General features: G+C 62.6%; 1 protein-coding gene across 1 annotated transcript; it reads left to right on the top strand.

The window, feature by feature from the left end:
- Nucleotides 1-11246: 11246 nt before the first annotated feature.
- On the top strand, nt 11247-15228 carry LOC123351387 (zinc finger protein 574-like). Its single transcript, XM_044990690.1, is given in 3 exon segments — nt 11247-11532; nt 12264-14316; nt 14319-15228. Coding segments are annotated over 2 exon segments (2556 nt in total). The 5' UTR covers nt 11247-11532; nt 12264-12284; the 3' UTR covers nt 14843-15228.
- The last annotated feature ends 10952 nt before the right edge of the window (nt 15229-26180 follow it).

The following is a 26180-nucleotide window of genomic DNA, read 5'->3' as shown; positions in this document are numbered from 1 at the left end:
TTAACCATTGGGTGGCAGGGGCTGCGCCATGGTGGATCCAGCCCGGGTGCCTTTCTGAGAGATCTGTAAGCAGCCTCCAGTTGGGCAGCTCTCGGAGCCGAGGGAATCCACGACCCTGCCATGTGTCCGCGGTGCAGCTTCAAGCTGCTCTGAATCTAGCGAACCCCAAAGAAGCCTGATTTAGCCTGGAATCGGCTCATCCGACGGGGCTTTGCAGCCGTCTGGCTAAATCGCTTTAAACTCACCCCTCTGCTTAAACTGCTGCACAGTCTTCATGCAACCCCCCGGCTCCCGCCCTTGCAAAGACTCTGGCGGGTGGGGACACTCCACACTTTGCGTAGGTCCGGTGCTGCTGCAGGCGGCTCCCGTGCTCAGCACTTTGCAGGATTGGGAGCTCCCAGGGCAGGCAGCAATGGAGCAGAGAGGGTTGCTAATTTCATATTTTCTACCAGTCGTTTTCCATTCCGTTTGTTCGGTTTTCCGTTCAGCGCGGGTATCTCTGGGGTTATTTTCTGAAGCAGGGGAAGGACATATAATGGTTTATTCTTATTTTTATATCTACGTTCTGAAAAAAAAATCATATTCCAGTGCCTGACAAAAAAAAGACAAACACAGAAAACCGGGAATTTCAGCTTTCTTTACATTTTCCAAAAGAAACCAAAAAATCGCTGGATCTATGTACAGAAAAACAACGGCATGAAGACGTTTGCTCTCACCGCAACAACTCGGGATGCGAGAAAAAACTTTGAACCAAAAAATTCATAACAAAGTGACCCAAGAAAACTCAAATAAAAACCCTTGAATTGAAGAAGAAAGGATTTTAAACAATGGACCTAAAGGGGCATGTCGACTTTTTCTGACTAGACTGATGGCCTAACGCTCTTTCTCTGTCTTAAAAAAAATACCTCATGGACATTGCGTTGAGAAGCCCTGGTTTATGTGACAAAAGGACCAAAAAAACCAGTTCCAAATAAACCAAATCGCCAGAATGGGATGGGGCTCACGGAGAGTTCTGAGCGCCCTCCCCACGGTCGGAAAAGCTTTAAAAAACGGCTTCTTGAAACGCTGAGATATTGTTTGATTTTTTTAAAACACAAAGACAACTTTTTCTTTGGGTTGTTTCTTTTTTAGTTGGATTAATTTTCGTGCGTGATTGTTTCGTTTTGTTTTTTCAACGCCTGCGAACCAAAGTCTTGCTCCTTTCAGAGAAGGAAGTTAGCCATGAGAAAATGCCATCCGGCAACTAAAGAACAGAATGGAAAAGTTTAAAAAAAAAAAAAACATTGAAAACAAACAAACCTTTCTTTAAAGGAAAAAAAAAGAATCTTGACCTCATTTTAGCTCCTGCTTTTAGCTGTGTTCATAGAGTTCAGGTGGGTTTGAGACAACACAAAATGAACATACTGTGAAACTGTTTTACAAAGAAATGGACCGAAACATCTGGGTTTAAACACAGAAAATACCAAAAACCCCCAACAAGAACCAACCAAAAAAACCCAGACTTGACACTGCTGTTTTTTCACCCTGTAAGGTGCGTGAGGGAGGGGAGCCAGCCCCCAGACTTGCAGTTCTCATCTCGAAGGGAGAGGAACAGCGTGTGGGGTGGCTGGTCTCTCCCGGACGTGCTGCCTGAACGAGTTTCTAGGTGGAATGTAACTGTTTTAGTGAACTCTCTTCTTTCTTTCTTTTGGGACTATTTTTGGTTTGGGGTGGGGGGAGAGGGAGAGGGAACTCGTCCCTTTTTTATAGAGAGAAATTCTATGTTCTGCTTTATTGCTTCTTACTGTATAGATAAAAAACGACAAAAATGAAAAAAACAAAAAAAACAAAACAAAAAAACCCAAACGCAAAAAGTTTGAGATGACAAAAAAAACCCAAAAAACCAAAAATTGTTTAAAAAAAAAAGGATTTTAGACCAAAAATGACCCTATCTCCAGGAGCGGAACAGGGAGTGTTGGGTACTCGGCATTGGCGGGGGGCGACCCCAGAACCTAACGGGGAAGAGGAGTGAAAGAGGGCAAGTGAGATGGCTGTCGTGGGGGGAGCAGGGGGCCATGGGATTTCTGTCCATGGCTAACCTGAGCCATGGGGTATCCCTTCCACTGGGACTGCATTTCATAGGGGGCCTGGTGGTTAGAGCAGGGGGGCTGGGAGCCAGGACTCCTGGGTTCTCTCCCTGGCTCTGGGAGGGGAGTGGGGGCTGGTGGTTAGAGCAGGGGGGCTGGGAGCCAGGACTCCTGGGTTCTCGCCCCGGCTCTGGGAGGGGAGTGGGGTGTGGTGCGTTAGAGCAGGGGGGCAGGGAGCCAGGACTCCTGGGTTCTCTCCCCGGCTCTCCCACTATCTCCCTGCGAGATGATGATGGTTCCCATCAGTTCCATAACTGAACCTCTTGCAAGAGATGCTGTGATGGGAGGCTCATGAATCCCTATGAAATGCATCCATGGCCCCCCCACTTCCCCTGAGCCAGCCCCCCAATGCCCCTCCCCAGAGAGGGGTTGAGAATAAGTATCCAAACAAGCTTTAAACTACAGCTGTGAAACCAAATATTGACGTACACACCTCCGTGCTGGCAAGCCAGTCAGGACTGGGGGGGCGGCAGGGAGGGGCTGGGCTGGGGATCCCCTCCCCCCACGGTGCCGTGGGACCCACCACAAGGTTCTCTGGAGATAGCCTGCCATATACCTCATCTACTTTAAAGATAAACCAAATAGAAATGCTTTATTAGGGTGTGTGCTGGACGGGGGAGGGGAGCGGCGACCTCTCCCATCGTCCCGCGGAGCCCCCAGGAGCGACCCTCCATTTCCTTTCCTTCGTGGGTTTTCCTTTTTGTTTGGGGGTGGCGGTGGTGCGGGCGCAGGGCTGGAGGAATCTTGACGGGGGAGGGAGGATTCCCCCAAGGCCACCAGTCCATCCCCCAACCTAGACAGCCCCTCTCCAGACTCAGCCACGTCAGGTTGGGGATCTCGAGTAACACCCCAGGATGATGGTGCTCCGCTGCACCCCTCTCCCCATGTGGACTGGGGGAAGCATCTGCCACCGGTCTGTGAGCCAGGGCGATGCCCATTCCGGACACTATGAGAGGGCAGTGCCAGCATCCGAACCCTTCCCCGCTGCCGCCCTCTCCCAGTAACTGACACAGGAGGGGTGGAAAATCGCGATGACTTTGCCAAAGGTAGTCAGTTCCTAGTGTTTAAACGTTTTAAGTTTTAATCTTCCAGGGTCTGATCCTGTCTTGTTAATTTATTTGTAACTGTGGGACTTAGAAGTGACTTGAAAAATTAATAATAATAATGTAACAGATATTCTGAGTGACTTTTTTATATTCTGTTCTGTGGGGGAGGGTTGTTTTTCCTGTTGTCATTTTTTAAAAATTTTTAATTAAAAAAAAAAATCTTGCAACCAAAGACGAGTTAAAGGGGATCGGGACCCTGTCAGCAGGTGCGGGGGCAGGAAGGGGAACTGCATTCGTAGTGCCAAAGCCCCCCTCCAGAAATACAACTTTTCCCCCTCAAACTCTCCCGCGGTTTCTGTGTGATGAGGAAAGAAGGGAGGGAAAATTTTTGGCCCCTGTACAATTCTCATGCTAGAACTGGGTCAATGGAGCCATAAAGGACTTTGAATCACTCAGTGTTTGTTGATCCAAGATGCCTCCTACACTGAGGAATTCTAGGTTGCTCTGTGATGTGCCATGTCCTGGGCTTCTGGCATGAACTAGCACACGTGCTGGATGTTCTAGGTGACACTTGATTTTCTTGGTCATTCTTGATTCTCTAAGCAACTCTGAAATCTCCAGGTCATGCTAGCTGTTCTGGGCCGTGCATTGGATGTTCTAGGTGACTCTTGGTGCTCCAAATTACTCATAAGGTTTCTGTGTTTTATTGGAGACTCTAGATCACTCCAGCTGTTCTGGGTCATGTTGGGCATTCTAGGTGACACTTGATATTCCAGATAGGACCTGAGTTCTCCAAGCAGAACTGCAGGGTATATGTTACTCCAGCTGTTCAAAACCATTGGGAGTGTTCTAGATGACACTTGATTCTTTAAGTGGTGCTCTAAGATATCGAGCTGTTCTTGGCTATGTGCTAAATGTTCTAGGTGATGCTTAGTGTTCTAGATTACTCTCAATTCTTTAAGCAGTTCTGAGCTCTTCAGGTCAAACTTAGTATTGTGTCTCAGTTTGGGCATTCTAGGTGACTCATCATCCTAGGTTATGCTTGAGTCTCCAAGTACTAACAGAGCCTGTGAGTCACATCAGATGTTCCAAGAAAAGCTGGATGGTTCTAGGTGACTCTTGCCATTCCAGGTTGCCCTCCAGGTAACACCGAGGCCTTGGAGCTTTCCCAAGCTGCTCCAAGTCCTCCTGGATGTAGGTAACAAGGAGTTCTCCTGGCTGGCCTCGCTCTCCCAGCTTGCTGTGCAGATTGTTCTAGCTTTAGTTCTCATGGTTGTAAACCTGCACTCTCCAGTTCACCCTGGATGTGGGGCTGGACCGTGGAGGTGGTTGTCCGAGGGGCTTGCGTCCAAGGGGGGTGCTGGAGAAAATGGTTAGTGTGAGCATGGCAGCCACCAGCGTTTGTTGTGTGTGGGGAAGGAGTTCCTGGGGCAGGGTGAAGGTGCCTCTGAGCAACATGATTGAGAACCAGGTGGGAGAGGGTAAGAGCGAAGCAGAGGTGGCAGGGCGGGACTTCCTCCTTGGCACAGAAACTGAGATTTCTTTGCATGCGAGGGCTTCCTGTTCCACAATGGCAAGGACGCCCCATTCACCGTAGCGGAGAATATTGACAGCAGGGCAGAACTTCCTTTTCCATACAGGGTAGCACTTCTTTGCATCAGGGCAGGACTTCCTCTTTGTGTGGGGGCGGGACTTCTGTACTCTACAGGGTGGGACTTCCTCTTTGTGTCGGGGCGGGACTTCCTCTTTGTGTGGGGGCGGGACTTCTGTACTCTGCAGGGCAGGACTTCCTCTTTGTGTGGGGGCGGGACTTCCTCTTTGTGTGGGGGCGGGACTTCTGTACTCTGCAGGGCGGGACTTCCTCTTTGTGTGGGGGCGGGACTTCCTCTTTGTGTGGGGGCGGGACTTCTGTTCTCTACAGGGTGGGACTTCCTTTTTCACATCCGGGCAGAAGAAGAGATACCAAAGTCTTATACCAGAGCAGCCTCCTGGATGTTGGCGGGGGGGTGTTGCCCTCCCCCCCAGTTCCTCCTCCTGTAGCTGCATGGGATGGGGGGCTTTTCTGCCCGGCGGGGTGAGGCGGCACTTCCTCCCACCCCACCCCCCGCAATCAATGGCAATTTAAAAGGTCCCTGAGAAATAACCTCCCTCCTCGACTGCTTGTTTTTAGACAAAAATGCCAAGGGCTCAGGTGCCGCTGGCCTCGGTGAGGGTGGAAGGGCTGCCTGGGGGCCTCTGTCTCAGCAGGGGCTCGGGTCCCGTCCCCTGCAAGTGCCAAGGCCCGATGTAGCTTAACTCACACAAACAGGAGTCCCGTGCAAGTCGAGTCTGGTCAGGGCCAGGCCCCGGGCCAGAGAAAGAAAGAGACACGAGCCTTATTTCCGTTTACACCAAGGCTTAGTCCTCACACAGATTGCTCCGGGTTCGCCAAAACTAGGGAGGTTCAAAGCAAATTAGGGTCTGTCTACATGGGGATACCCAGGAAAGTTAATCTGAATTAACAAAAGGTGTGAATGTAAAATGGATTAGCTGAAGTGCATTAATTTTGGGAGCAAATTAAGCCTTTTAAGTAGATTAGTTTTGGAAGTGAATTAAGCATGTAAAGTGCATTAATTTTGGAAGTGAATTAAACTAAACCAAATGAAGCCCACTTATATTTGGAATGAGAGCGTCGCACAAGGGGTTTAATGGACTTCAGCTGATCCCCTTTCAAAATTCATTCAGATTAACACTGAGGGTCCCCATGTAGACAAACCCCTAGTCAAACTCTTAGATCGATTTGCAGCTCCATTTATCTTAACCCAGAAACTCTGAGGTCACACGGATTTAAGCCCATTTCCGGGTATCCACTCAGGACGGTGCCCGGTTCGAACAACTGGCACCTCTGGAAGGCGTGTGGCTGGGGAGCTAGTCTGGACTAAGGTAGGGTGTGAATGGGAGGCACTCACGCTATTCCGGATTAGCTCCGTGTGTGAATTTCCCTCTTTCCAGGGGCAGCTGTATCCCTTTGAAAGTGGATTCAGTTAAACTTGGAAAAAGACACAAACCGAATCCACATGGGGAGCTGCAGTGCTGTAGCTGTTTGGCTCAGATCCCCCATGTAGACAAGTTCAACCTTGGCTGGCTTCCGAAGTAGCTGGCTTGTCACTGGAGGAGCAGAAAGAGCTCCGTTGTGTGGGGGGCTGAGACATTCATGCTGAAAACACTGAAGTCGCAGGGAAACATTTTCCCCCTGGGGATAAGGCCTTGGGGTTGATATGGCACTGAGTTCACCCGGTTTGGTACTGAATTCGCCCAGTTTGGCACTGAATTTGCCTGGTTTGGTACTGAGTTCACCCGGTTTGGTACTGAATTCGCCCAGTTTGGTACTGAATTTGCCTGGTTTGGTACTGAATTCACCGGATTTGGTACTGAATTCACTGGGTTTAGAACTGAATTCACCTGGTTTGATACTGAATTTGCCTGGTTTGGTACTGAATTCACCGGATTTGGTACTGAATTCACTGGGTTTAGAACTGAATTCACCTGGTTTGATACTGAATTCGCCCAGTTTGGCACTGAGTTCACCCGGTTTGGTACTGAATTCGCCTGGCTTGGCAGTGAATTTGCCTGGTTTAGTACCAAATTCACCGGATTTGGTACTGAATTCACTGGGTTTAGTACCGAATTCACCCGGTTTGGTACTGAATTTGCCTAGTTTGGCACTGAATTCGCCCAGTTTGGCACTGAGTTCACCCGGTTTGGTACTGAGTTCACTCAGTTTGGTACTGAATTCAGCTGGTTTGGTGCTGATTTAAGATGAAGCTGTTTCAGGCAGGTTTAATGCCAGAGAAGAGAGGTGTTCTCATTTAACTAGATTGCTTTAGAAACCTACTTTGGTAAATCAGTGCATTTCCCATGCAGCAGGTTTTGTACACAGTCAAAAGAATGCGTTTAACTGGCTTCAGGAGAACAATGCAAACCTCTCACAGTTATATGGATTTAGCTTGTCTACATGGGGACGTCCAGGCAAATTAATCCAAATTAACTAAAGGTGTGAATTTAGAGCGGATTAGTTAAAATTCTCGTGTGGATGCTGCTATTCAGAATTAAAGTGGACTTAATTCAGTTTAGTGGAATTCACTCTGGAAATGCCGACATGAGTTTCGAAATCAATGTACTTCACTTGGAGCAAGTCCCTTGCTGGGAACGGGGTTTGCTCTGGAGTGGGTCAGTCGCTCTTGAATTGACCTAGCCCGGGAGCTGCGACAGGTTTACGTTCCTAGGAGATTTAGGGGCTTTCGAAAATGTCCCAGTGGCGAGAGCAGCGAGGCTTGTGGTGCAGAGCTGGTGGTGTGTGAATGAGGCCAGGACCCAAACTGCCTTCCAACTCTTGGTGTAGATTTAACCCCTTAGCTCCCGGAGGGGCCGACCTTTAGCTCAGCTTTGACTAGAGAACTAAAGAAAAAACCGCAAAGTCCTAAACGCAGCTTGAACCCAAAGGCCAAAGGCGGGAACCGGAGTCACTAGGAATCGCTTTGTCAGGGTAGAAGTTAGGAGAAGTAAAAACCAAAGATGTTCTGTTCACCACACGCAGCCCTGCTCCCTTTGCCTAAGGGACGGGGAAAGAATCGTAGTCGGGAGGCAGAAAAATAATGACAAAAATGCTAAAAAAAATAATTAAAAAAATCAACAAAAATACGTAAAACCTCCCAGGCGCCCCCAGTAACTTGCTGCGAGCGGCCCCGGCCCCTCCAAATCCAAAGCAGGAGGAGGATGGTGACGAGACCAGAAATGGGGATTTTTATCTCCTGGGGGGATCTGAGCGTCTCTTCTCCTGGCGGGGGGAGGGCTGAGCGCGGGAGTGAGCCGGGTACCTGTGTGGCTCTGTCCGTCTGTCTCTCGCCCCCTCCCCAACGACTCCGGCTTACGCTGGGGGGTGACGGGGCTCCCTCGTCCCCTCCTCCCTCCGCCCTGAGACCCAGAGCCCCCTCTCCCGGCCTCCCTTGCCCTCCCCCACCTCACAACTGTCTGCCCTGCCCCCTTCTCTCCCTCCCCTCTGCTCGCCCAGCCCGGCCCGTCTCAGTCTCCTGCCCCGGTGCTCTGCCCCCTCCCCAGAGAACAGGGCTCCCCCCAGCCCAGGGCCTGACATCAGGAACCCATGGTCCCTGGTTGGCGTGTGGAGAGGGGCTGGGAGCCAGGACTCCTGGGTTCTCCCCCTGGCTCTGGGAGTGCAATGGGGGCTGGTGGTTAGAGCAGGGGGCTGGGAGGCAGGACACCTGGGTTCTCCCCCTGGCTCTGGGAGGGGAGTGGGGGCTGGTGGTTAGAGCAGGGGGCTGGGAGGCAGGACACCTGGGTTCTCCCCCTGGCTCTGGGAGGAGAGTGGGTGTAGTGGTTAGAGCAGGGGGCTGGGAGCCAGGACTCCTGGGTTCTATCTTGCCCTGTGTGGTAGGGGGCTCTGCCTCTGCCGCGGGATTTGCTCTGGGTGCATCTGGGGCAGTTGCAGGGATCGCAGTGGGGTGAGTCTGGCTTCTCACCCCTTCCAGCACAGCTGGGGGGGCTGGAGCCTTGGGACAGAGGCCACATCGAGGCATCCCCTGCTGAACCCCAGTCCAGAGCGAGGTTCTCTCCCTCCCTCCATTCCCCCAATGTCTCTGTCCTGCTCACCCCAGCCCCCGAGCCTCCCGCCCCTCCCCCATCTCCATGGGTCCCTGCTTCCCTTTGCCACCCACTCCCGCCTCCTTGGTCTCCCCCTGCAGCTCCCCCCCAGCTCCTTCTGCCCCCGACCCCCCAGGAGCTAGCTTCCCTCTTGTGCTGTTCCTAGTCCCTCCCTGCCAGATCCCCACAGCCTGCTCCCCCACTCCCGCTCCCCTGCGCCTTCCCTCCTCGGGGGGGGGCAGTGGGGTGCTGTCTGTGTGAGTCCAGCTCCCAGCTCGTTTCTTGTTCGTGGGTTTTTTGCTTCTTTTAATGACATTTTTGTAACTGAGTGTGTTGCCCACGGGGAAATAAAGAAATGTACAGAGCCTGGCTGCTGTCCGCCTGTCTGTGTGCGCCTCCTGCCCCCCGAAATACAGCTCCTTACAGAGCCTGGCTGCTGTCCACCTGTCTGTGTGCGCCTCCTGCCCCCCGAAATACAGCCCCTTACAGAGCCTGGCTGCTGTCCGCCTGTCTGTGTGCGCCTCCTGCCCCCCGAAATACAGCCCCTTACAGAGCCTGGCTGCTGTCCGCCTGTCTGTGTGCGCCTCCTGCCCCCCGAAATACAGCTCCTTACAGAGCCCGGGGCGCGTCCATGTCTCTGGCTGCAAGGGGGTTCTGATTCTGTCTGGCACCGCCCCAGGCCAGGCCCCGAGCCCAGGTGTCTGGCACCACCCCAGGCCACGCCCCCGAGCCCAGGTGTCTGGCACTACCCCAGGCCACGCCCCCGAGAACAGGTGTCTGGCACCACCCCCGGGCCACGCCCCCGAGAACAGGTGTCTGGCACCACCCCGGGCCAGGCCCCGAGCCCAGGTGTCTGGCACCACCCCAGGCCACGCCCCCGAGCCCAGGTGTCTGGCACCACCCCGGGCCACGCCCCCGAGCCCAGGTGCCTGTCTGCACCCTGGGCCACGCCCCCGAGCCCAGGTGCCTGTCTGCACCCCGGGCCACGCCCCCGAGCCCAGGTGTCTGTCTGCACCCCAGGCCACGCCCCCGAGCCCAGGTGCCTGTCTGCACCCCGGGCCACGCCCCCGAGCCCAGGTGTCTGTCTGCACCCCAGGCCACGCCCCCGAGCCCAGGTGCCTGTCTGCACCCCGGGCCACGCCCCCGAGCCCAGGTGTCTGGCTGCACCCCAGGCCACGCCCCCGAGCCCAGGTGTCTGTCTGCACCCCAGGCCACGCCCCCGAGAACAGGTGTCTGGCACCACCCCAGGCCACGCCCCCGAGAACAGGTGTCTGGCACCACCCCGGGCCACGCCCCCGAGAACAGGTGTCTGGCACCACCCCGGGCCACGCCCCCGAGCCCAGGTGTCTGGCACCACCCCGGGCCACGCCCCCGAGCCCAGGTGTCTGGCACCACCCCGGGCCACGCCCCCGAGCCCAGGTGTCTGGCACCACCCCGGGCCACGCCCCCGAGCCCAGGTGTCTGGCACCACCCCGGGCCACGCCCCCGAGCCCAGGTGTCTGGCACCACCCCGGGCCACGCCCCCGAGAACAGGTGTCTGGCACCACCCCGGGCCACGCCCCCGAGCCCAGGTGTCTGGCACCACCCCGGGCCACGCCCCCGAGCCCAGGTGTCTGGCACCACCCCGGGCCACGCCCCCGAGCCCAGGTGTCTGGCACCACCCCGGGCCACGCCCCCGAGCCCAGGTGTCTGGCACCACCCCGGGCCACGCCCCCGAGCCCAGGTGTCTGGCACCACCCCAGGCCAGGCCCCTGGGCTCCACCCCCCACTACCCCTGCCCCAAGGTTACAGGTCTCTATGCAGGTGCTGCCCCCTGCCCCAGGTCTCTGTCTTCTGTCACCCCCACACCCTGCCCCTCCCCCCCTGCCTGGGGCCCGAGGGCTCCGATCCCTGTGGGTTCCTGGGGGCAGGGCTTGAGCCCCTCTCTAGGAGCCACACCCACTGCCTCGGGTCAAGCTCCGCCCCCCCCCTGGCCCGGGGGGGAGGGGAGGGGCACGCATGGACTAGCCCCTCCCCCATGCCCAGCCGGCGGGGGGCTTCAAAGCACACCAGCAGCACTTCCCCGCTGGGGAGAGAACCCAGGAGTCCGGGCTCCCAGCGCCCCCCACTCCCCTCCCAGAGCCGGGAGAGAACCCAGGAGTCCGGGCTCCCAGCCCCCACTCCCCTCCCAGAGCCGGGAGAGAACCCAGGAGTCCGGGCTCCCAGCCCCCACTCCCCTCCCAGAGCCGGGAGAGAACCCAGGAGTCCGGGCGCAAGTCCCTGGCTCGGGAACACGGGGCCCCCTGGTGGCTGAGTGGGAAAGGCGGGGGGGAGTGAGGGTGCTGAGGAGACCCCCCCCCTTCCTATCACTGCATCGGGGCTTTTCTCCTCCCCCCCATGGAAACAGGGCGAGTTATTGCTGTATTTTCCAACCCCCCTCCGGCCCCTCATTGGTTCGATCCAATCCCCCTCTGCCCGCTTCACATTGGTTTGACCCAACGGGCTCTTTCTCTCTCTTGCCAACATGGCGGAGCAGCCTCGCTTTGACTCGGGTCCAACGTCATTGCGAAACCTCCCTATGCGGGTCCCCGCGGGAGTGGGCGGTGCCTGCGGGCCGAGCGCGTTGATTGGCTGGGCGCTAAGTAACGCGCCTCGCGATTGGCCGGCAGCGCTGGGCCAATGGACAGGCGGCTTGTTCCGGGGCTGACAGCGAGAGAGCGAGAGCGAGCGGGGCCTGCCAGGAGGTGAGACGGGGCCGCGGGGGGAGGGGCAGCGCGTGACCTCGCCCCCCCCCCCGCGTGGACCCGGAGCCCCCGCGTGGGGGCGGGGCCGTGGGGGTCAGATTCCCCCCCCCCCCCGTGAGCGTGAGACGGGGCAGGAGCCTCGGGGGGATCCGCAGCCCGGGACCCCCCCGCGTGTCACCCCCCCGGGACCCCCCCGCGTGTCACCCCCCCCGCGGGGCTCCCCCCCCCGGAACCCCCCCCGCGTGTCACCCCCCCGCGTGTCACCCCCCCGGACTCCCCCTGGGACACCCCCCCGCGTGTCACCCCCCTGGGACACCCCCCCGCGTGTCACCCCCCCGAGCCCCCCCCCGCGTGTCACCCCCCCCGCGTGTCACCCCCCCCGGAACCCCCCCTGCGTGTCACCCCCCCGAGTGTCACCCCCGCGTGTCACCCCCCCGGACTCCCCCTGGGACACCCCCCCGCGTGTCACCCCCCTGGGACACCCCCCGTGTGTCACCCCCCTATGGAGTCTCCCTGGGACCACCCGCGTGTCACCCCCCCACGTGTCACCCCCCCACGGAGCCCCCCAGGGATCCTCCCATGTGTCATCCCCCCACAAAGCCCCCCGTGTGCCCCCCCCACGGAGCCCCCTGGCAGTCACCCCCCCCGTGTGTCACCCCCCCCACGGACCCCCGCATGTGTCACCCCCCCCGGAGCCCCCATCTCTGACCCCGTCTCCCCCCCCCCGGCAGGTGAGGCCCCCCCGCCCCGGCATGGCGGAGCCGGCGGAGGAGACGCTGCTGTACGTGGAGCATCGCTACGTGTGCTCGGAGTGCAGCCAGCTCTACGGCTCCCTGGAGGAGGCGCTGCTGCACCAGCAGAGCCACCTGGGCCCGGAGCAGCACTACGAGGTGGTGGGGCTGGCGGGCGAGGCCGAGGCCGGGCTGTACCAGGCGCTGGCCGTGCAGGAGAGCAGCCAGTACCAGTGCCTGGAGTGCGGGCAGCTGCTGCTCTCCCCGGCCGAGCTGCTGGAGCACCAGGAGCTGCACCTCAAGCGCCTGAGCCAGGAGCCGGAGGCGCCCGCCAAGCTGCCGGTCTCCAGCCAGATCCACTACGAGTGCGTGGAGTGCAAGGCCCTCTTCCTCAGCCAGGAGGTGTGGCTGGCTCACCGGCAGGCCCACCGCGCCCCCCCGGAGCCCCCCGGAGCCGAGGCAGGAGCCGCCGGCCAGAGCCAGGCGCTGGTGGACCTGGAGCACTCCTACCGCAAGCCGGAGGAGGCGGCGGCGGCGGCAGGGGGGGACGGCTGCGCGGTGCAGCTGCTGCTCTACGAGTGCGGCGAGTGCTTGCAGCTCTTCCAGACGCCCAAGGACTTCCTGGAGCACCAGGCCACGCACCTGGGCGCTGCGCCCGCCGGGGAGCTGGCAGAGCCGCCCGCCTGCCCGGCGGAGCCCCCGCAAGCGGCGCCGGCGGGCGTGCTGAACGGAGCCGCGCCCGCCCCCTCGGAGCCCAGCATCACCGCCAGCGACCACAGCTACGAGCTGAAGAATGGGCCTGAGGAGGCGGCGGCGGCCGCGCCGCGCCGGCCCAAGCGGGGCGGCCAGGAGCCCTGGTGCGCTGAGTGCCAGCAGCCCTTCCCCTCGGCACACCAGCTCCAGCTGCACCTGCAGTGCCACCGGCAGGGCGCCTTCCAGTGCCCGCTCTGCAGCAAGGTGCTGCCCACCCCGCTGGCCCTGCGGCAGCACCGGAGCGAGCACAGCGGCGAGTCGCGCTACCTGTGCTTGGACTGCGGCCTGGCCTTCGACACCGAGGCCGTGCTGCTGGCCCACCGGCGCGGCCACTCCCCCAACCCCCTGCACCGCTGCGCCTGCGGCAAGGCCTTCCTCAACATGACCAAGTTCCTCTACCACCGCCGCTCCCACGGCCCCCTGCCGCCGCCCCCGCCGGAGCCGCCCCTGCCCGCCCCGCCGGAGCCCCCGCCCGCCCCGCCGGCGCCCAAGAAGCCAGACGACGTTGTGCCGCTGGCCATCATCTACTCGGTGGAGAACGCGGAGGCCAACGGGCCCAGCTTCCGCTGCCTGATGTGCAGCAAGGTCTTCTCCAAGCACCTGCAGCTGGTGCGGCACCAGCGCTTCGTGCACAAGCTGGAGCGGCGCCACAAGTGCCAGACCTGCGGCAAAATGTTCAAGAAGAAGTCGCACGTCCGCAACCACCTGCTGACCCACACGGGCGAGCGCCCCTTCCACTGCAAGGAGTGCGGCAAGAGCTTCAACTCCCAGGCCAACCTGCTGCGCCACCGGCTGACCCACACGGGCGAGCGCCCCTACCGCTGCGAGATCTGCCAGAAGGCCTTCACCCAGTCCTCCACCCTGCAGCAGCACCTCTTCGTGCACAGCCGCCACTACCCCTACAAGTGCCAGGAGTGCGGCATCAACTTCCACCGGCCCTACCGCCTGCTCATGCACCGCTACCACCACACGGGCGAGTACCCCTACAAGTGCCAGGAGTGCGGGCGCTCCTTCCTGCTCCGGCGCCTGCTGGACGTGCACCAGCTGAGCCACGCCGGGCAGGAGCCCCAGGTCTGCGCCGGCTGCGGCGCTGCCTTCGTCACGGCCCTGCAGCTCCGCGAGCACAAGTGCGGCAAGGTGAGCCGGCGCTTCGAGTGCCCCACCTGCGGGAAGAAGGTCAGCTCGGCCGCCCGGCTCCGCGCCCACGAGCTGCTCCACGACGGGGGGGCCGCGGCCTCCCCGGAGGAGGAGGTCCCCGCCCCGCCGCCGCCGCCCCCCCGCCCCGCCGCCCCGCCTGCCCCAAGAGCTTCGAATGCGCCGACTGCAAGAAGCTGTTCAGCACTGAGACCTCGCTGCAGGTTCACCGGCGCATCCACACCGGGGAGCGGCCCTACCCCTGCCCGGACTGCGGCAAGGCCTTCCGCCAGTCCACCCACCTCAAGGACCACCGGCGGCTGCACACCGGCGAGAAGCCCTTCAAATGCGAGGAGTGCGGCAAGGCCTTCACCATCGCCGTGCGGCTGGCCGAGCACCGGCGCATCCACACCGGCGAGCGCCCCTACCACTGCGCCGACTGCGGCAAGGCCTATCGCTCCTTCTCCAACCTGTGGAAACACCGCAAGCTGCACCAGCAGCAGCGCCTGCAGAACGAGCAGGAGGCCCTGGCCGAAGCCGCCGCCGCGGCCGCCATGGCAGCCGCCGCTGCCCCGGACTACGGCAACACCCTGACCATCATGGAGACGATCGAGATCTACCCCGCTGTGGCCACCGAGCCCGAGGGCGCCCCGGGCGGTCGCCTGGAGAACGTTCAGCTGGGAGGGGTCTGAGCCGGGAGAAGGGGCCATGGCGTGGACAGAGCCTCCCCCCCCCCCACAGCTCGTGCCGGAGCTCTTGGCTGGTGGCCACACAGCTTCTGTTCTAGCCGTGGCTGGGTCACACGTGGCAACAGCTGCTTCTCCAGCTCCCCCTGGTGCCCACATCCCTGTGCCCGGGGCCACATGGTTCCTCCTGGCCACGGCGCTGCCCCCCTCTGGCTCCCCCTGGTGGCCACGTCCCTGTGCCCGGGGCCACGCGGCTCCTCCTGGCCACGGCGCTCCCCCCCCCCGGCTCCCCCTGGTGGCCATGTCCCTGTGCCCGGGGCCACGCGGCTCCTTCTGGCCACGGCGCTGCCCCCCCAGCTCCCCCTGGTGGCCACGGCCTGGGGCCACGCGGCTCCTTCTGGCCACAGCGCTGCCCCCCCCAGCTCCCCCTCGTGGCCACGGCCTGGGGCCACGCGGCTCCTGGCCACGGCGCTACCCCCCCCCAGCTCCTCCTCGTGGCCACTCGTCACCAGGGCAATTCCATTTGCTTCTCTGGCTGCCGCTGGGGGCCGCATCCCCGCTGCCACGTGGCTGCCGCTCCAGGAACCCCCCCCCTGAACCCGGCCCCATCCCCCCTGCCCCCGAGTAGCTCACTTTTCTATTGACCCCCCCCAGCCAGCCACCCCCCCCCGTAAATAACAGCCCCCCCGACTTTTGCTAACTGGACCCCTCCCTGGGGGGGCGTTTTGGTATCCGTGTTACAATTAAACATGAGTGAACAATCAGCCTGGAGTGACTGGTCCTGGGGCAGGATGGGCTAGAAAACACTCCACGGTGCTGAGCTGGGGGCCCACGGGCAGGTGGGGGGTGGGGGGTAGGGGCTCGGTGGGGCCGTTAGAGGGTCGGGGGGGTGTCCTGGGGTTCCAATGGGGGGTCCATTAGCAAGGCCCTGTCCTGTTGTACTGAACCCCTCCCCCATGCTGGGGGGCGGGAGAAGGGGGGGATGTCGCCCTGTGAGGGGGCTTGGGGGGGCGGGATTCCTGAGGTACAGCCGGTAACGGGGGTGCGGCTGCGCCCCCGTAACGCTCCCCCTGGGGGGCTCCCACACAGCAAACCCCTCCGGGCGCTGCCGGCGCAGCCCCCCCCAGCCACTCCCGAATCTCCCAGTGACGGGGGCCCCTGAGCGAGGAGACGCCCCCAGGCCTTCGGCCGGGCGCTGCCGCAGGTTCAGCCCCCCCCAGACCGGGGGGTCCCGGGCGGGATTTGGATGGAGCCGGGGAGGAGAGAGGCCAACGCGTGAGGCCGCTGTCCCGGTTCCAGCCCCGTGGCCGAGGGGCCTGCCAAACACTAGCCTGGGGCTGTCCTGGGGGGGGGGCTGTCCTGAGTCCCAGAGCTGAGCAATCCCCCCCCCCCCCGCTGCTGAGTGGCCGCGGGTCCCCCCCGCCACGGAGCCGCTCCTCGCACACGCGTGACCCCCAGCCAACGGGCCCAGCCCCTCCTGCCCTGTCGCCTCGGGGGGCCGGGTCTCCCCGGTGTCTGCCTGTCCCCCCCCACCCTCCCTCCTGTGGCAGCAGGTGGGGCTGTTCCAGGCTGGCCGGTGGGGGGGGACTGGTTCATTCCCTACCTGCTTCCCTGCCCCCCACCTGTGCTGTGTCCCTTCTCCGTTCCCCACCTGGACAGGAGCATGGGGGGGGTGAGTGTCCTGGCAGGGGGCCATTTCCTGGGCCTGGGAGGGATCTTGTACAGTGGGGCTCCCCCCCCCACGCTGCACACGCCTCCTGTGATGACACAACAGCCGCTGCCCAGCTGTCACCATCTCACAGGCTGACAACCCGCGGTGACACAACACCCTGACACTCTGCGATATCCACTGATGCGTCACACTGCAGCTAACACACCCTGTGCTGACAACACCCGCTGCCCAGCTGTCACCATCTCACAGGCTGACAACCCGCGGTGACACAACACCCTGACACTCTGCGATATCCACTGATGCGTCACACTGCAGCTAACACACCCTGTGGTGACAACACCCGCTGCCCAGCTGTCATCATCTCACAGGCTGACAACCTGCGGTGACACAACACCCTGACGCTCTGTGATATCCACTGATGCGTCACACTGCAGCTAACACACCGTCTGGTAACAACAGCTGCCGCCCAGCTGTCACTAACCATCTTGCACACTGATGTAACCAGCAGTGACACAACACCCTCATTCAGCAGCAGTGTGATGTCAGTGGATGTTTAACACACCCCACATTGACAACACCCGCTGCCCAGCTGTCACTAACCATCTCACGTGGTGACACAACCCTCGGAGATACAACACCCGCCGCCCAGCTGTCATCATCTTTCCCACTGACTCCCCCGCGGCAACACCTGCCCTGCCCCCCGGGCGTTCCCCAGGCTCTCTCTGCCCGTGTGGGCACCGAACCGGGGGGCCGAGGGCTTGGTGGGGGAGCAGCCGAAGGTCTGACGCTCCCAGGGCTGCCAGCCGCACTCTGATGGGGGCTGAGGTGTGGCCGCAGGCCAAGGGGTGGCTGGGTGGAGGGACCTGCCCCAGCTCCGCCCGTGTTAGTTCAGGGGCCTGGCTCCATGTGCCCCTCACCACCCAGCCACATGCTGACCTGCACGGCTAGTGGCGGGGCACATGTGTGTGCCAGCACTGTGTCTGCTCTTACACACTTACCCATATCCCCACCTCTCGTTCACTGATAGCTGCCCCCTTCCCCGGCCAGCTGCAAGTCTGCTAGTGCAGTGCACACCCACATGTGCACACAGCCCATTGCACATGCACTAGTGCAATTGCACACCCTCAGTCTGCTGCACACTTGCTGGTGCAATGCATACAGACCTGGCCTGCTGCATATGCTAGTGCAATGTGTGCACACTCAGCCTGCTGCACACACATTGTGCACTGCACAACTCTACAGTCTGCTGGACACATACTAGTGCAACATTGTCACAGGGTCCCCGGGCGCTGCTCTGGAGCTGCTCCCCACCAAGCCAGGCAGGACCCTGGGGAGCCTCCTCTCCCTCGGAGCAGCCTGTCTGCAGGGCAAGAAGCTCCCACGGCTTCACCTCCTGGGTCTCTCCTTGGAGCATTCAGCATCCTCTGCCCCTCCGTGCGCTTCCCACAGCGAGTCCGCCCAGGCGGGGTCCTGGGGGGGCCACAGGGTCCTGCACCCCCACTGCGCAGTCAGACGTGACTCTCAGCCAGCCAGTAACACAGAGGTTTATTCGATGACAGGAACAGGGGCTAACACAGAGCTTGTAGGTACCGCGAGCCGGACCCCTCGGCCGGGTCCATTCTGGGGGCTGGGGAGCCAGACCCCCACGTCTGCCCTCACTCCTCGTCCCCAGCCAGCTCCAGACTGACCCCCCCCCCAGCCCCCCGTCCTCTGCTCAGCTCCTTTCCTGGGCCAGGAGGTCACCTGACCCCTTTGTCTCCAACACCTTCAGCCAGCACCTTTGCAGAGGAGGGGCCCAGGCCATCAGTTGCTAGGAGACAGAGTGTCAGGCATTTATGTGCACTGGCCCCTTCCTCTGCAGCAATCACACCCCCTGATCCCACCACCTGGATATTAAGAACTGCAGAGGGGACACTGAGGCACCAACACCGTATTCAGAGCCAACATTCAGAACATTCCCAGCTCGTCACATCTCTCCCCCTTCGAGACCGAACTGAGCGGGGTCACTCCAGCCAGTGCCCTGGGGCAGTTCGAACCCACGTTCCCAGGGACGCCCCAGCATCTCTCCCCTTCCTTGGGGTGAGTTACCCCAGGACAGGCCAGTCTCGCGCCCTCCCTCAGGCCGGGGGTGCTCGGTGGCACTCGCAGGCCGCATGTGGGAAGGTTTGTGCAGCCCGAGGCCTTTTGCCAGCCCAATACCCCTGGGGTTCAAACTGGGACGGGGGCTTCTCCCAGCACCCTGGGCTGCGATTCGGGCTCCCTTGGTTAAGAGCCCCCATCTTGGCCTTGGCCAGCGCTGGGCTTGGGCAGCCGCGTCCCACCTTGTGCCCAGATACAACCCCTCTGCCGCCCCCACCTGGCACTGTCCAGCTGTTACCGTCAGTCCCACCTCCTTGGGGCAGCCCAGCCCCCCCTTCACCTGGGACACCTGTTATCAGTGTCTGCCAGGGCCAGGTTCTCCATCCCCCTCGGCTTGTCTGGACTCTCCCCAGGCCTGGGCAGGGGGTCGGCATCGGACACCGCGAGGGCTTTAAGCTTCCGATGGTCCCCACAGAACCAGCTCATCCCATCTCCCTCGGGGGCCAGCCCCACGGGTGAGGCCCATGGGCTGTTGAACGGCTGGATCCCATCTAAAGCCAGCAGGTCCCTGACCTCTCTCCAGGCTCTGGGCTGCTTCCCCAGTGACTCTGAACGGGGGAACACCTGATGGGGAGATTGGCTCCCACCTCAGGGAAGAGATCCCCAGGGGGTCTCCCCCCTTCTCCTCCCAATCCTCCCCTGCCAGGTCCAGGGGTCCCCTCACTCTGCTCCCATCCAGCAGCTCGAGCAGGAAGAACCCTGTGGATTCCTGGGGCACCACCAGCTGCCTCCCGATCCCCCCAGTTCTGCTTCCCCTTGGGGAGCCCATTCCCGGTACAGGGATCCCTTCCCCGCAGGACTCTGTCCCTGCAGCCTTCCCCAAGGGGGTTTGCAGCGCTGGGGCCAGCAAGTTCCCTGAGCTTCTCCAAGGAGGGGTCCCTCCGCAGCTCGGTCTGGGATCCAGCTGCTGGGGCAGGGAGTGGGCCCTGCTCCCTCTCGCTGGCTGGGCCTGGGGTCACAGCCCCCCTGAGCCCTGTCCCTGGTAGCTCCCTCCCTGCTGTGTAACCACTTCCCAGCAGCACGTCTGGACCAGGCAAACCTGGTTGGCAGCCGACCTGCCCTGCCTGGGGGTCCCCCCACTCAGCTGGGGTCTCAGCTCCCCCTGTGCTCAGCGCTGCCCTGGCTGTCCCCGTGGGGGCAGGCAGTGAGCTCCCTGCTCTGGTCACAGCATCAGAGCCAGCGTGAGCCCCTCCCCGGTGTGCAGGGGGGCGGGGAGCATCTCTCCCTCCCCCTCAGCCCCAGGGGGCTGGTTACAGGCAGGCAGGTATCCTGAGCCCAGCAGCCCCTCCCCCCTGCCAGCCAGGTCATTCGCATTGGGTGCTGGCTGGTGAGTCTTGGGTGCTGGGTGCTGGCTGGTGAGTCTTGGGTGCTGGGTGCTGGCTGGTGAGTCTTGGGTGCTGGGTGCTGGCTGGTGAGTCTTGCCCACATGCTCAGGGTTTAGCTGATCGCCATATTTGGGGTCGGGAAGGAATTTTCCTCCAGGGCAGATTGGCAGAGGCCCTGCGGGTTTTTCACCTTCCTCTGCAGCGTGGGGCATGGGTCACTTGCTGGAGGATTCTCTGCAGCTTGAGGGCTTCAAACCGCAATTTGGGGACTTCAGTAACTCAGACCTAGGCCAGGGGTTTGTTACAGGAGTGGGTGGGTGAGATTCTGTGGCCTGCACTGTGCAGGGGGTCAGACTAGATGATCATAATGGTCCCTTGTGACCTTAAAGTCTATGAGTCTCTGAGTCTATTCTCACTGACCATTTCCATCCCAGCCAATTGGTTCCCTGGATTTGAATTCAAACCCTCGGCCGTTACCGGAGCAGGGCCTGGATCCTGTCCCAGAGACCCAGTCACCCCCCAGCAGGGCCTCCCAGCCGATATCCTGGAGAACCCCAACGACCAGCCAGCCCGACCCCTCCTGGGGCTGCACAGGGAGCCGGGCCATAGGCAGGGCGAGGGGCTTCACCCCGGGGACCTTCACCCAGGTCCCACAGCCCCTCAGCATCTGCGGCTGCACCACCCCAGTTCTCTCTGTCCCAGGGTCTCGCCACCCCAGGCGTGTTTCCCCACTGACCCCGGGCAGCCCCCTATGTCTCTCCGCTCCACCATCGCCAGTCCAGGCTGCTGCTGCTTCTCCTGCAGCTTTTCCTCGGGCTCTTGCTCTCTCTCACGGCCTCTCGCTCTCTCGGGCTCTGCTCCAGTCCCATCCGGCCCCGATCCGCTGATGGGGAACCCGAGCGTGAAGACCCTTGTCCGGTTGGGGACCAGACTCTCGGGGATGCCTGGCTGCTGCTCCAGCTGCTCCCAGATCCTCTTGTAGCGCCGTCTGGGTCAGGAATCTGCTCCTCAGAGCGGTTCTCCTCCTCCAGCTGCACGATTAACTGGGCCTGGGTGAACTTCCCCATGCGTCACCCTCTCTGTGTGCACAGGATCACAATGTCCTTCTCAAGGGGATGGTGACAGGCATCACTGCACCGCTCCCAAGTGGCTCTCGACTCACAGGCCTGTGTGCTCTCCGCTCCCCCGTGGTTTCCAGGAAGACCCCTGGTGTGCCAGCCCCTCTCGTGGTCACCACCTCTCTGCCAGGGTCGAGCTGCAGCCTCCTCCGCCCCTGGGACTGCTCCCTGCCATCCTCAGGGGGACCCCATTACTCCAACAGTCCTTCTCGCTGGTCACACACTCCCAGAGGTTAACCGCCCCCTGAAACCGTCCCTCTCTGAGCCTTCCACACGCCTGGTCCTCATTATCCCCCCTTTGTTTTACTGCTCCCCAGTCACTTACTGCAAGAAGCGCCATTCACGGGGTGCAGCACATCCCACCGCTGCCACCAGTCATCACGGAGTCCCCGGGTGATGCTCTGGAACTGCTCCCCACCAAGCCAGGCAGGACTCTGGGAGCCTCCTCTCCCTCGGAGCAGCCTGTCTGCAGGGCAAGAAGCTCCCCCGGCTTCACCTCCTGGGTCTCTCCTTGGAGCATTCAGCCTCCTCTGCCCCTCCGTGCGCTTCCCACAGCGAGTCCTCCCAGGCGGGGTCCTGGGGGGGCCACAGGGTCCTGCCCCCCCACTGCGCAGTCAGACGTGACTCTCAGCCAGCCAGTAACACAGAGGTTTATTCGATGACAGGAACAGGGTCTAACACAGAGCTTGTAGGTACCGCGAGCCGGACCCCTCGGCCGAGTCCATTCTGGGGGGCAGTGAGCCAGACCCCCACGTCTGCCCTCACTCCCCGTCCCCAGCCAGCTCCAGACTGACCCCCCCTCCAGCCCCTCCTCTCTGCTCAGCTCCTTTCCTGGGCCAGGGGGTCACCTGACCCCTTTGTCTCCAACACCTTCAGCTGACACCTTTGCAGAGGAGGGGCCCAGGCCATTGGTTGCTAGGAGACAGAGTGCCAGGCATTTAGGTGCACTGGCCCCTTCCTCTGCAGCAATCCCACCCCCTGATCCCACCACCTGGATATTAAGAACTGCAGAGGGGACACTGAGGCGCCAACACCGTATTCAGAGCAAACATTCAGAACATTCCCAGCTCGTCACACCCACTGAGGTGTTAATGGGGGGGGACATGGAGAACTGGCCAAGCAACCCCCAGGGTGCCCTGGTCGTGACCCGTAGGCTCAGCCTGCACGGGACACTGCCCTGACCTCGGGAGGTACCTTGCCCGAGGAGCAGACCCCTGACCCGGTAGGGAGGGAACGCCCAGGGACAGGGCTCAGAGAGGCTGTGGCCCCAGACCCAGCCGGCGAGAGAGCAGATCCCCGCCCCTGCCCCAGCGGCTGAGTACCAGGCCGCGGTGCGGGGAGACCCCTCCCTGCGGAGGATAGGGGACCTGGCCAGCCTCGGGGGGGGACAGACCAGGGGACGAGGTGGCCGGAAAAGGTTCCTGTGGGAGAAGGGGCTCCTGTACCGAGAATGGGCTCCCCCAGGGAAGATGGAGTCAGGGGGGATCAGGAGGCAGCTGGTGGTACCCCAGGAGTATCGCCACCAGCTGCTGTGCCGGGCCCATGACATTCCCCCCTCAGGGCACCCGGGAGCCTGGCGTACCCAGCAGAGGCTGCTGCAGAACTATTACTGGCCTGGGGTCTTTGCCCATGTCCGGCAGCACTGCCGCTCCTGTGCCCCCTGCCAGAGGGGGAGGAGGGCCCGGGACAGGGGGAAGATGGCTGTAGGACCCTCGCCCCGCCCTGAGGAGCCTGTCCAGAGGGGGGCCAGGGTCAGGAGGGGGGCTCTGAACCGAGAGAGCCCGAATCCCAGCCCCCCAGCCTGGAACGCGGGGAGAAGCCCCCAGCCCCGCGTGCACCCCAGGGGTACTGGGGGGGGAAGGGGCACGGGCCAGATCAGCCTTCCCCCCTGCAGCCTACGGGTGCCACCGAGCCCCCCAACCTAAAGGGGGGCAGGAAACCGGAAGGGCCTGGGGTAACTCTCCCCCCCGAGGGGGGGGATGCTGGGGCGTCCCTGGGAACGTGGGTTCGAACTGCCCCAGGTCACGGGCTGGAGTGACCCCGCTCAGTTCGGTCTCGAAGGGGGGAGGGGTGTGAGGGGCTGGGCCTGGTTGTAATGGTCCCTTTGAATACTGGGGGGGGGGGGGGGCTCAGCTCTGGCCGACCCTCTGTCGCCTGGCAACTAATGGCCAGGCCCTTCCCCCTGCCAGGTGCCAGCCCAAGGTGTTGGAGACAGAGCTCAGGTGAGCTCCTGGCCGGGGCAGAGACAGCCCAGAGAGGGGGGGCTGGAGGGGGGCCCCGAGGCGGCTCGGGCCTCCCTGGGGCCCCAGATGGACCTGACTGGGGGGGGTCCCACTGTCTGTGCCGGCAAGACCCGTCCTGGCCTGTGTCCTGTCATCGAATAAACCACCTGCTTCACCGGCTGCCTGAGAGTCACGTCTGCCTGCGCCGTGGGGGGCAGGACCCCGCCTGGGGAGACTCGCTGGGGGAAGCGCACGGAGGGGCAGAGGAGGCTGAATGCTCCAAGGAGAGACCCAGGAGGTGAAGCCGTGGGAGCTTCTTGCCCTGCAGACAGGCTGCTCCGAGGGAGAGGAGGCTCCCAGGGTCCTGCCTGGCTTGTGGGGAGCAGCTCCAGAGCAGCCCCCGGGGACTCTGTGACAACCCAGCACCCAGGCCTGGACCCCCCTGGGTCTTTCCATCTGCCCCCTCCCTCCCCACTAGACTCCAGCAGGGGACTGAGTCCCCCTCACTTCTTGTCCCCAACTGCAGCACAGGCTGGGTACAAACCAGCCCCTGCGCCCCGCCCCAGAGGTGGCTGCATCCCAGCGCCGGGTGAAGGGTCCCTGTATAACCAGCCCCTGCGCCCCGCCCCAGAGGTGGCTGCATCCCAGCGCCGGGTGAAGGGTCCCTGTATAATCAGCCCCTGCGCCCCGCCCCAGAGGTGGCCGCATCCCAGCGCCGGGTGAAGGGTCCCTGTATAACCAGCCCCTGCGCCCCGCCCCAGAGGTGGCTGCATCCCAGCGCCGGGTGAAGGGTCCCTGTATAACCAGCCCCTGCGCCCCGCCCCAGAGGTGGCCGCATCCCAGCGCCGGGTGAAGGGTCCCTGTATAACCAGCCCCTGCGCCCCGCCCCAGAGGTGGCTGCATCCCAGCGCCGGGTGAAGGGTCCCTGTATAACCAGCCCCTGCGCCCCGCCCCAGAGGTGGCTGCATCCTCACATTTTGCCCTCCACTTCTCATGCACATTTGCCAAAGAGCTGTTGGGTGCAGGACTGGTGGAGCCTGGGCTAGAAAGGAGGCGGGTGGCGGATCCCCCGTTGCCAGCCCTAGCTGTGCCCTGGGGAGAATGGGGCAGACCCCCCAGAGAGAACCCAGGAGTCCTGGCTCCCAGCCCCCTGCTCTAACCACCAGCCCCCACTCCCCTCCCAGAGCCAGGGAGAGAACCCAGGAGTCCTGGCTCCCAGCCCCCCCAGCTCTAACCCCCCAGCCCCCGCTTCCCTCCCAGAGCCAGGGAGAGAACCCAGGAGTCCTGGCTCCCAGCCCCCTGCTCTAACCACCAGCCCCCACTCCCCTCCCAGAGCAGGGAGAGAACCCAGGAGTCCTGGCTCCCAGCCCCCCCAGCTCTAACCCCCCAGCCCCCGCTTCCCTCCCAGAGCCAGGGAGAGAACCCAGGAGTCCTGGCTCCCAGCCCCCCCTGCTCTAACCACCAGGCCCCACTCCCCTCCCAGAGCAGGGAGAGAACCCAGGAGTCCTGGCTCCCAGCCCCCGCTTCTCTCCCAGAGCCAGGGAGAGAACCCAGGAGTCCTGGCTCCCAGCCCCCCCCTGCTCTAACCCCCCGGCCCCACTCCCCTCCCAGAGCAGGGAGAGAACCCAGGAGTCCTGGCTCCCAGCCCCCACTGCTCTAACCCCCCAGCCCCCACTCCCTGTCCCTCTCCAGCTGGTCTTGGGGACGTCTGTCCGTCCCTGTCTGTCTGGGTGGCTCTGAGCAAGGACAGTTCCCCCCCAGCCCCCCACGGGAGCTGCACCCCAAGGCCCCACGTTGCTGCTGCTGGTCTTGGATCTCAATGTATTGAGCATCTCCACGGCAGTGCCCAGCCGGTGCCCCAGGCGCTGCGAGCTTCCCCACGGCAGTGCCCAGCCGGGGCCCCAGGCGCTGTGAGCTTCCCCACGGCAGTGCCCTGGCGGGGCCCCTGGCGCTGCGAGCTTCCCCACGGCAGTGCCCAGCCGGGGCCCCAGGCGCTGTGAGCTTCCCCACGGCAGTGCCCTGGCGGGGCCCCTGGCGCTGCGAGCTTCCCCACGGCAGTGCCCAGCCAGGGCCCCTGGCGCTGCGAGCTTCCCCCCAGCAGTGACCAGCCAGGGCCCCTGGCGCTGCGAGCTTCCCCACAGCAGTGACCAGCCAGGGCCCCTGGCGCTGCGAGCTTCCCTACGGCAGTGCCCTGGCGCTGCGAGCTTCCCCATGGCAGTGCCCAGCCGGGGCCCCTGGCGCTGCGAGCTTCCCCACGGCAGTGCCCAGTCGGGGCCCCTGGCGCTGCGAGCTTCCCCACGGCAGTGCCCAGCCGGGGCCCCTGGCACTGCGAGCTTCCCCACGGCAGTGCCCAGCCGGGGCCCCAGGCGCTGCGAGCTTCCCCACGGCAGTGCCCTGGCGCTGCGAGCTTCCCCACAGCAGTGTCCCTAGCTCCCTTTGTCCTGCCTGCCCGAGGGGAGCTAGTGGTGATTGAAGCCATTTCCCGCCCCCCCGTCAAGTCTTCAGCGGCTCCCAGAGAACCCCCCGCCACCCCCGCCACAGCCCCGCCCCCGTCCCCCCCCCCCCTCCCGCCGGGCCGGGTCGCTGCGGGGCCTCATCAGGATTCAGCTCGCGCCCGCGAGCGCCGCAGCGAATCTCAATGAGGAGACCCCCCCCCAGCCCGGCCCCCCAGAGACCCCCCCCGCCGCCAGCCGCCCCCTGCAGCCCCCCCTGAGCTCCCCAGCCGCCCCCCCGAGCCCGGCCCCACGTCCCCCGGCCGCCCCCCGACCCCATGCAAAGGAGGGGGTCTCGCCACCCCCCCATCCCCCCCAGGCCGTAAGACCCCGCCCCCAACGGAGGGTCCGGCCGCCCCCATCCCCCCTTTTCTCC

This window comes from Mauremys mutica, chromosome 17 (genome assembly GCF_020497125.1).
Source record: "Mauremys mutica isolate MM-2020 ecotype Southern chromosome 17, ASM2049712v1, whole genome shotgun sequence".
Classification (NCBI taxonomy): Eukaryota; Metazoa; Chordata; order Testudines; family Geoemydidae; genus Mauremys; species Mauremys mutica.
The sequence above is the reverse complement of the archived record's forward strand: the minus strand, read 5'-3'. Positions and strand labels throughout refer to the sequence as shown.